The sequence below is a fragment of the Nilaparvata lugens genome, unplaced genomic scaffold, assembly GCF_014356525.2.
Source record: "Nilaparvata lugens isolate BPH unplaced genomic scaffold, ASM1435652v1 scaffold5793, whole genome shotgun sequence".
NCBI classification, from domain to species: Eukaryota; Metazoa; Arthropoda; class Insecta; order Hemiptera; family Delphacidae; genus Nilaparvata; species Nilaparvata lugens.
This window is the reverse complement of record NW_024091575.1, coordinates 9,927-21,049: the sequence shown is the minus strand read 5'-3', so window position 1 is coordinate 21,049 and position 11,123 is coordinate 9,927. Positions and strand designations below refer to the sequence as shown.

The window sequence follows — 11,123 nt, the reverse complement described above, 5'->3', positions numbered from 1 at the left end:
ACACAATTCATATTTTAAAAAATGTTGTACTTGATTCATTCAAATTCACTCTATTGTCATTGAAAAATATTATAAAAAATCATACAAGATAGATAAATTTGTGGCTCAATTCCCGAGCTGGCAAATAATTTTTGTTCAAAGCCTTTCGCTGATGGCACAAAATGTATGACGATCATGTGTGTACACACATGTTCAACACACTTGTCCTGTCGTTATTGACTACCCTAAGCAAACCTACATGTTATTACATGTTTGATTTATGTATATGTATTTATGAGTGTGGGATAAATAAATTTGAATTTGAATTCAAATGCGAACTTTGTTGTTCAATTAGTCTAATGCTTGTTTTATTCATAATCTTGCTTTCTTCTTAATAATTATAATTTCTTTCACCTCATCTCTGGAAAGTTTCCACTTTTATTTTTTTAGGTACCTACCTACGTTAGTTATAATTATCAACTCATTTGTAATTTTCTTTGTGTCTATGTTTGATCTTTTTTTTAATAACCTACCTGCGCACAGGTTTTAAACCTATGCAGGTATCATTTTCCCTCAAATATTACCCGTAATTATTTATAATAGTCATTATATTTTATTCTAGCAGCAATGTTACTTTCTTATTAATAAACTATAATATATAGCTACATTTAGCATCAACTTGCTAATGCAATAAGTAAGTTCCCTTATTGTTTTTCGTTTTCTTTGTTTGTAATATTTTTTGGAAAATAAAGTTCAAAAAAATTACAAGAGTTATTGTGTAAATCGAATTTGATGAGACTGAAGATTGAAGACCGATAACTCACCTCTCCATCCTGTACAATGACGTCCATGGAGTCCTTGATGATTTTCTGGAAGACGTAACTCTGTTGCGAGAGTGGAATGATGCCCGCCATCAGATGTCGCTCGTTCTGCATCAGTCGCTGTAGTGCCATCACACACACCAAATAGTTCTCCATCTCGTGTTCGTCCACTACGTCTTCTCTGTTCTCTACAAAACAAATAATAGAATATGATGCATTTTCATCAATAATATTATAAATAAAGAAAGTAATTGACTTATACAGAGTACAGCAGCAAAACTGAACGCCATTCAGTTAGCTGATGTCGTAGTAGAGTAAATTTGATCTCGTTAGAGAGGTCAGACCATAAAGTTTTCTTCCCGACATGTTCAGTCGCCATCATGCATTGGAACAATGAGAAGTGTGCATCTGCCGTTGAAACTTTTTTTTCGAGCGATTTTTCTGAGATCACAACCCAGCGCGCATTTCAAAATCGCTTTAATTTAGCCGCTTTGGTTACTGTCCCGGACCGGAAATCAATTGCTACGCGAGTCACTAGGTTCAGACAAGCTGCAAGTGCGACAAGACGAAGAACTGAAGTCCCTCGGGCCATTAGGTCACCTGAGAACATTGAAGCAGTGAGAGTTTCAATGTTGCGATCACCACAGCATTCTGCGCGCAAACATGCGTCTTCTCTTCGACTTTACGATCGTTCTGTGAGACGAATTCTTCATGATGATCTTCATTTCCATCCATACAAGATGGCAATTGTGCAGGAACTCTCTGAATGTGATTTCAATTGAAGGGGTTATAATACAAGGGGGCCAAGTGACATATTGTTAGTTTCGAGAAAATTGAGTCTAAAGTTTACTTACATTAATTAATTCTTCATTCATGAAATGAATATAGAAATTATATTCACCTATTCCTATAACTATTCAGTATACTTTTACCAAATCAAACGTACAGTTTCATGTCTCAAATTGCTTTCCTTTCTCAGTTATCAGCTACATAGTGATAAGAAGTATCATTGTTTACCAAACAAAACTCTATTATCCAGCTACACATAAATCTATCAAATTTACCAGAAATTGGACAATGATTAATGACCTCATTGCATTATTATCTGATTCTCTAATTTGTTCTTGAGGTATATTTTGCTTGGTGACATGGCTTAATCAAGGTTAAATTTAATTTGATGGATACGAGCAACCGTTGTCCTGTAAACAAGGGATCCAAGTCACTTGGACCCCTTGTTTAATCAAATAAACAGCTGTTTGAAAATGTAGTTTAAAATTTTACACCAGATGTCAGCACTGATTAGACTTACGCTTATACCTCTTGTATACTAGATTTTTACCACTTTCAGCTATCTATTACTGTAGATAACTCAAAAAAATTAAAAATGTCACTTGGACCCCTTGTATTCTGACCCCTTAATTGAGGTAACACCAGGAAGCCTCATCTCAATTAGGAGCGATTTGGAGTGGCCAGCCCGATCTCTTATGATTTTTTCTATGGGGGATTTAAAATCTCTTATTTATGTGAACCGTCCAAGAATCCTACAAGATTCGAGAACCAATCAGGGGATAAATTGCTAACATAACAACTGTAATGCTGGCAGGAGTCATGACAAACGCCAGAAATCGGTTTACACAGTGTATGATGAAGGGGGGGACGTTACCTACCTGATCTGATATACAAACCTAATTGAAACAAAACTTTATGCATGTGTCTACATTACAAAAAATAAATACAAACTATCTGATCCAACAGTTTTATTTACTTTGAAAAAGGAAGTTTCGCTGCCGCACCCTGTACATGTACGGGATAGGAAATTCACGTTTGACCGTTTGACGCGTAATCATGTATGAACTAATAAACAGATTAACTTGAAACTTTACATCAAGATTCTGAATTAACCAAGGATTGTTATAGGCCTATTTTCATTCTTATTAATCAATTAATATTAATTAAATGATCAAAACAAATTTATGATTTGTGATTTAAAGTATATGTAACTATAGAAACCCAACCAAACAGAGCTTTCTCCAAGTGATTCCTCAACTTAATTGGTAGCACACGCGACTCATGAATTTGAGACCAATAACACTTTTGCTGAGATTTTTCAACACTTATAAAGATTATCCACGTAATTTAGACAAAATAATAAATAACTAGTCTTTTATTATGTTTCATAGAAATAAGGATATTGCATTTTAAAACACAATATTTATCACAGTGCAAAGCACGATTTACCTGTTAGTATTGTGTGAAGTTTGGAGCTTTGGACAACAAGTTTAGGACGCGGGCATATAATTGATTAAGTTGCTACAAAAAAGCTGGTCAGGAAATGAAACACAAGCTTTGCTTTAGTGTGCCAAAGCCCCAAGTTGGAGTCCATTCTACCATCTAACCACGTCGCAATACATACACAATCAAATACAAAGATGAATAAGCAAATAGAAACAAAAATAACAAACCATACTTCAAATACGAGAGTCCACTATGGGTGAACAAAAATAAAGAGTCTTTCAATGAATTATTTCACTCCTAAAACAGAAGGCGAGAATTAAAGAATCATATCAGTAATAATTGGCAATACAACATAAATTTGAATCACTCACCCAGATGCAAGACTCCTCTGCGATTACCCAAAGTGAGTCCAGTTGATTGCTCCAATGTCTGTGAGGCTTTCATCATTAGTTTGTTTGCTTTCTTCTCGAATCTGTAACATTAATTAAGCACTGTTTAAATATAGAGTTTGTTGGATACATATTGATGTAGTGGAACTTGTCCATAACTGAGAACACTGTTTTAGTTGTCAAATTTACTTTTAATCTAATTACAAGACTGCATTTTCGTTTTGAAATCCACCTAATTCAGATGTGTAGGCCTATAGGTGTGTTGGTTTCAACATGTAACTACAGTCCTGTAATTAGATTAATAAGAGTGTATTGTACCACTAAAACAGTTTCTGCAATTGTATAGAGTTGTGTCATAACGAAATAAAAACACAGTATGTTGTCTCTTTCTACTTAGCTGTATCATAATTATATAGAAGACTTGTACAGATTACATCAACATAAGTCGTATGTAATATATAAATAATTGCATGTCACGAGTTTATTTGCTTCCACGAAGAGTATTTCAGATAAAGTAAAAGTGAATTAATTTCAATATATGTACTAGAAAAATTTACGTATTATTTTTATAATACGTAATTCACGTTTTACTTAATTCACGTTTTACTTAATTCACGTATTATTAAAATTTACGTATTATTTTTATAATACGTAATTCATGTATAATTTTTAATTCACGTATAATTTACTACCGACATGTATAATTTACTACCAAACCTTACGATACAAACTCATATCATAACTCGATACAAACTCAAACGATACAAGTCAGTGCAAACCTTAGTTTGCAGAACAGGGCTTTATGGCCAATGTTATTTCCATAGAAAAATAGGAGCACACTGTTGCCGTTTTTATACTGATTTGCTACGGCCTACGCTTCCTTTTTAGCTCTTTCTCTGACACAATTATTTCACAGGCTCTCTGGATTCAGTGAAATCTGGCAGCGCTGTACTCCATAAGAGCAATGTTGCAAACTAAGGTTTTTACAGACTATAGTAGCATAACTGGATATAAGAATCACTGGAATTGTCGAAAGAGTAATAACGGGATTGTATAACTAAATAAGCAAGCTTGAAAGATGCAATGTCTACTCACACATGCTGAAGCCGTTTTGAAGCTCTACGCCCAGCAGCCTCGTGCTTTTGAGGGTACTTGGTTCTCTAAAAAAATTTAAAAACATTTGTAAATAAAAATACATATGATAAATATATTGCAATAGATAAAGATGGTTACAACTCAATAATATATTTCTATAGATCTTGTCTCAACCAAATTTGAACTTTCTGAATTTTTAAAGTATTGAAATTTTAATTATAATGTCAACTACAAATTAAAATAAATAAATAAATGTTTATTTCCAAAAAAAAACTAAAACTACTACATCAATTACAGAAAAAATTAGATAAATTACATTACATACAATAGTTAGTTACAAAAAATTTCTTATGATGTGCCCTCTACATGTTTAGTTTTTTCTGTGTGGAAATTAAAACAAATCTAATAACAAATTCGACTGATTCTAATTATAAATTTCAAAAGTTGTACAAGAATTATTGAAAAAGATAGAGTTATCACTGTTTAATATAAAACTTATGAAGTGCAGTACTTTTATGTAATTCACAATTTTATGTGAGGTCTTTTAGGTCTGTTCACACTGATGTCGATTGAAACTTTCTCCGATGCCAAGACATTGGTTGGATAGAAGCATGTACGGAAAAAAGTGAATAGAGCTGCAGTGTGACTTATGTGTGGTGCTAATTCGAGATATAGCTGAATGGGCTTCGGCAAACGACTGTGCAACGACCAACCATTTAAGTCAGTGATTTTAAACTATGTCTCACATAGCTAGGCTTGATTTTATGTGACGACTCTGCAACCGGGCATTACCTACCCAAATCATAGACTCACATTACTTGAGAAAGGCCCATATTACATGGGGATAAAAATGTTCAATGTTTTGCCACATAGAATTCAAGACAGTGTTACCCATGATCGTTTCAAAGAAAGCCTTGAATATAGTCTCTTGAATAACTTATAAAATTGAGGAATTTTTTGAAAAAATCTTCACTAAAACTTGATGTTGTACATCATATTCTAATATGTATCATCCATGCATCTATTCTTCATTGTTTCCATTTATATTAAGTTGACGTTTCATACATCACTGAAGATTTGCTCTAACAAGTGATTTCATGTGAATAATTGTGTTATAAATGAAAATAAAAGATATGTCGCTGGCTACCGCTGGCCTTGATGAGCACTGGTCACATTGCAGTGTGGATGGCAAGACAAACGCGGCCAAGCTTACCAACATGGTCAATTTACTGGGGCAACGTTTGGACTGGGTATTATAATTTATAATTCAATAACTAATTTTTACTTTCCGTGTCCTATTACCATAGGTGAGGAAAGTATTGCTTTCCGAAAAAAATTAAGGTACCCCAATTTCTAGATTTCTATACGTTTCAAGGTCCCCTGAGTCCAAAAAAGTGGTTTTTGGGTATTGGTCTGTATGTGTGGGTGTGTGTGTATGTGCGTCTGTGTAGACGATATCTCATCTCCCAATAAACGGAATGACTTGAAATTCGGAACTTGAGGTCCTTACAATATAAGGATCCGACACGAACAATTTCGATCAAATGCAATTCAAGATGGCGGCTAAAATGGCAAAAATGTTGTCAAAAACAGGGGTTTTCGCGATTTTCTTGAAAACGGCTCCAACGATTTTGATCAAATTCATACCTAAAATAGTCATTGATAAGCTCTATCAACTGCCACAAGTCCCATATCTGTAAAAATTTTAGGAGCTCCGCCCCATCTATGCAAAGTTTGATTTCAGATTCCCAATTATCAGGCTTCAGATACAATTTAAGCAAAAAATTTCAAGTGGAAAAGATTCAGCAAAAGATCTCTACAATTTATGTTCTGTATCATTTTCACCTAAAATTGAAAATATGCTCGAAATTTGAGAAAATGTGATTATTCAATTTCAAACTTTTGGCAACTGTTGATTCTATAAAATCATTCACTATGAAGAGATAGCAGACCTCGTGTGTCTCCAGCGTTATTGTCCTGCCACGAGCTGGCTCAGATCTTTGATTAGTGGACTTGAGATGCGCGTGAACACTAGCGTCTGGTGATCAATTTTCATAACGGCAAGGAAAGTTGTGTGAGTGAGCCACACCAGATTTTTAAACTATAATTCAATTCCTAGTTTTTATTCTTACCATGATAGGGGACGAGGCACCCCCCACCCCCTGCACACTTCCACCACTACCCGTTCGCTGCTGTTCCTTGAGAAGTTGCAGCGATTTGAGCATAACAGTGGCGCGCACACGCGCATACACCGACATGTACTCGCCCCCCTCCACTCCAACGCCTCCTCCGCCCTGCGTCACCAGCCAATCAGCGATGGCCGTCAGCTGACTGCTAACCGCGTCAGGGAACTGGGTATAAGACGAAACTGACGAAGTATCGTCTGCTAACAGCTCTGCAAAATCAAATGAAATTAAAGTTTGAATGACGAAAAGACAAATCAAAGAGAAATCAATACAGGATGTCGTCCCACTATAGTTGAAACGGCCGGAGACCATAGATTCTACATGAAATTTGTAACGAAAAACGTTTAGTAAAATTTTCTCAAATCCACCTTAGATACAACATCGTTTTTACAATATTTTTGGAAAACGTCACTAACTAGAAAATTTTCAGTCAGAATCTAATTCTAAGAATATGGTTGGAAAGAGGAAGAAATTTTCAATAAGATTCATATGATTTGTTCCTTGGTTTGACACGTTTTTGAACTTTTTAAGAGCTTGAAACTGTTTGAAAGTATGCTTTGAACTCGACGAATGTACATTTTTTAATGAACCAAGTTAATGAATTATCGGCCGTGCTGAGTAGGAATATCCCAATCATGAACTCATGGAATAGTTATTTGTATATCTAGAGTGAAAAGTATGACTTTTTCCCCCTGTGGGAAAAAGTTTGAAGTTTGAAGTTTGCAACAATTTTCCTGAGGGAGAAATAGTTATTTGTGCAACTAGTGCGCAAAGTGACAGTTTGCTGCATTGAAAGAAACGTTTACGCCGAGCCGTAGGCGAGGGCGGAATGGTTTCTTGAGTGCAGCAAACGAACTTTGCGCACGTATTTCACATTAAATTTTTCCTACAGTTACCATTGAATATGAAAAGTGGGTAATTATGGGTAAAATTGCCTGAATAATGTAGTAGTGTTTGAATGGCGGGGGGCAGCTGTGTGGTGTGTGCTGTGGTGGCACTGTGCTGTCGTTGTCCTTGGTTATAATATCTACTTAATAATTAGCGCGTTGTGCTTCGTTGCACCTCTGCTCACTATAGCAGCCACAGCAGTCACTGTTACCAGCTTAATTTTGATTTTGCTGCACTGGTGCTCCATATAACCTACTAACTATTTTGCTTTGTCATGCTGCAAATCTGGAGTACGCAAAGTACTCACTTTGCGCACTAGTGCGGAAAAGTGATTCTTTGCAGCCTGCAATCAGTGCACAAATGGTCACTTTTCAGGGTATCTGTAGGAAAAAGTATTTTTCGCTCGTGATGTACACAACATTTTTCCTCCACCTACATTCTTTTATAGAAACTGCAAATAAAATCATTTAAATAACATACGTATTGGTGACAATGTTTCCTAACAACATAACCTAAAATCTAAAACCTAAAAACCGGTCGTCTGATTGGCACTGCCGATTGCGCTATTCATCGGCAGTAAAATTGTAACAATTATATCAGCTGGGCGGCTACAAAAATGGCTGACTCCAGATCACGCGTTTCAGATTTGAATTGCAGATCAAAAATATTTGTTGGCTGGTATTTTGAATAGAATAAAATATTTTTAAAATTGTAAAAATTTGTATCGTCTACTAATATTAAGAATATAATATCATACAAATATATATTTCATGAGTTGATCAAATTTCTGGTTGTGGTATTGAATTCAGTTGACTCAATGACAGACACCTCTATTATGCTTTCTCATCTGAGCTTAGACCTTCTAACCTATCACAATGTAAGTTTTTAAAATAGAGATGCTTCCCATGCTATTTGAATGGAGTCACTTTTCCTCCCTAAGGGAGTTTTTCTGTTTTCTACTACCGAGAGCGAAAAAGTGACACTTTAGTATTATGTTTCAGGGAGTAAAGCAAGTACTTTAGACAGTAGGTGGAGGAAAATTACATTTTCACTGCGCCGGTAACTTTCACTGATACTGATATGTGGGATTCCAGGTTAAATAAGTGTTGATTTACCATCATCAGTGGCCACCAAATCGAGAAGAGTCATCGGTGGGATCGGCTTGCTATGTTTCAGTAGCAGCTCTTTCAGTTCTCGGTTCAATGAATCTCCTCCGGTATTGAAAAGAGTGGACTGTAACAAAAAAAAGTATGATTATGATAAACAGGATTTTGAATTTTATTCACTTTTGACTAAAGCGAGGCCCACGTTATAATGGCAGTGGATAAATATAGGAAAACAACGTTGCCGATCCTCTGTCTTGTCAATGCCTTCTATAGACGGTAGATGATACATGTTTATAAATGTAATATTAACTACTGTTCATTATCGTTTAAGATAATCCACCATATTTTATTTAGCAAGAAATTATATTATTTGATAATTGAAAAATTAAATATTTTGTTAATTAATTGTTAATTCTACATGATTAAAAACAATTTGGCAACCTTGCAATGCATGAAAGAGATAGCGCTAATCGCTTTGTTGAATGATAGACAAGGATAGCAATACCATTGCTAATCAAACACTGCCATTATAACATGGACCTCACTATAGCAGAGTCTTTTGAACGGCACATTTCTCAGCAAAATGCAAGAGAGCTTTTTTGTTCAGCGCCTCGACATTACTAGATTCCTAGAATAAAATTTCAAAACAAATTTTTGTCGTTTTTTTTGTAATAGATATATGAAAAAATAATCAATTATATTTTATTAAGCAAGAAATTATATTTTTCAATAATTGAATAATGAATTTTCACAATTAAGATGAAATATTTTGTTAATTGAAAATTCTACATTGTTGAAAGCCGATCTGGCAACAGAGCAAAACGAGAAAGAGATAGCGCTATCCGCTTTGTTGAATGATAGACAAGGATAGAAATACCATTACTAATCAAACACTGCCATTATGGCATGGACCTCACTATAGCAGAGTATACTCATGATACATATATGTAAAAATAATCAATTATATTTATTAAGAAATAAATTATATTTTTCAATAATTTCATAATAAATTTCCATATTAAGATGAATATTTTGTTAAAAGACGATTTGGAAACAGAGCATAGCGAGAAAGAGATAGCCATATCCGCTTTGTTGTATGATAGACAAGGATAGCAATACCATTGCTAACCAAACACTGCCATTATAACATGGACCTCACTATAGCAGGGTATACTCATAATACATATAAATGTAACTTTGTGCTTGATTCCCTCAAATTTCTGTAACGGTTTTGCTTTCTACTTTGACTATTAAATATGAAAAATGACTCTCAATTTATTAACCTTCCGGAAGTCGCGCACTACTCAGTCACACGAGCAGTCACGTGTTGTAATTTTTACAACAACCTATTTTTTATGTGTTATGTACTCTGTTTACTGTCAAAACATATTAATTAATTATACACTTAATATTTCCATCTCATTGGATTATTTTCGCCTATGAACATTTGCATGATAACCTTCTCGTAGCCCAATAAGGTACACCAAGCAAAGCCAACAACTCTGTGTTATTGGTTCGTTGGCAGTCTCTTTCCCTATCATATGCACTGTATATCATAAGAACTACTTATGCTCTGTCGCGACTAAATGGCACCTAAGACTGAACCATTGCTCGGTTGATACTGCAACTCAGTGGAGTAATGGGGAGAAAGTTTTGGAATGCATGGGTGACTCATTAACTGACACCACCTCATTCAATAGTTTTGTGCAGCAAAAAAACTGAAAAACTGACAATGTTGTCCTAACAACAGCACGACTGCCGGAAGGTTAATCACTCACTGTAATCTTCCCGTTTCACTGAATATCCCTTATTGTCTATTGAACATCACTGAGTTAATCTGCTGAATTTTGTGCTATTGATAAAGACTGAGCAATAAATAAATGATATTTATTAACTTTGAGCTTACATTGTAGCGATTAGTTGGTCAAAAACAAGTACATGAGAACATATAACAAAATGATAATTCATACTGCATTAAGCAAAATATAGTATTTGGTGCAAAACCATAGCCACCTCTAATACAAGGCCCCGGCCTACGATATTGCAACGTCGCAGTGTAGGCCTAGAATCTAATACATGATTGGTGAAAAAGATCAGCTGGTATTTTTCCACAAATAATGTATTCGATTCTAGGCCTACACTGCGAGGTTGCAATATCGTAGGCCGGGCCTTGTATTAGAGGTAGCTATGGCAAAACACTATATCACATAAACGAGACAATATCACAAGCCGCAAGCAACAAGCTGTTGAAATTAATTGAAACTTGTTATTTACTAGATTTACAATTAATAATATATCCACATGGGAAGTAATTCTCACATATCAGTAGTATCAGTGAAAATGTCCAGTATTATTCCCAAGAATTCAAATGAGACTATTCATGAAAAATCTGGTGTGGCACACTCACACAACTTTCCTTGCCGT

The 11,123-nt window shown here is 35.0% G+C and overlaps 1 protein-coding gene across 1 annotated transcript; it reads right to left on the bottom strand.

The window, feature by feature from the left end:
- Positions 1 to 745: 745 nt before the first annotated feature.
- On the bottom strand, positions 746 to 8,828 carry LOC120356106 (exocyst complex component 7-like; the record flags this gene model as incomplete). The annotated part of the gene is made up of 5 exons (XM_039444930.1): positions 8,709 to 8,828; positions 6,652 to 6,914; positions 4,520 to 4,584; positions 3,407 to 3,507; positions 746 to 988 (listed from the first exon to the last, which is right to left on the bottom strand). Coding segments are annotated over exons 1-5 (706 nt in total), but the record flags the coding sequence as incomplete, so codon positions are not given.
- Positions 8,829 to 11,123: the final 2,295 nt, after the last annotated feature.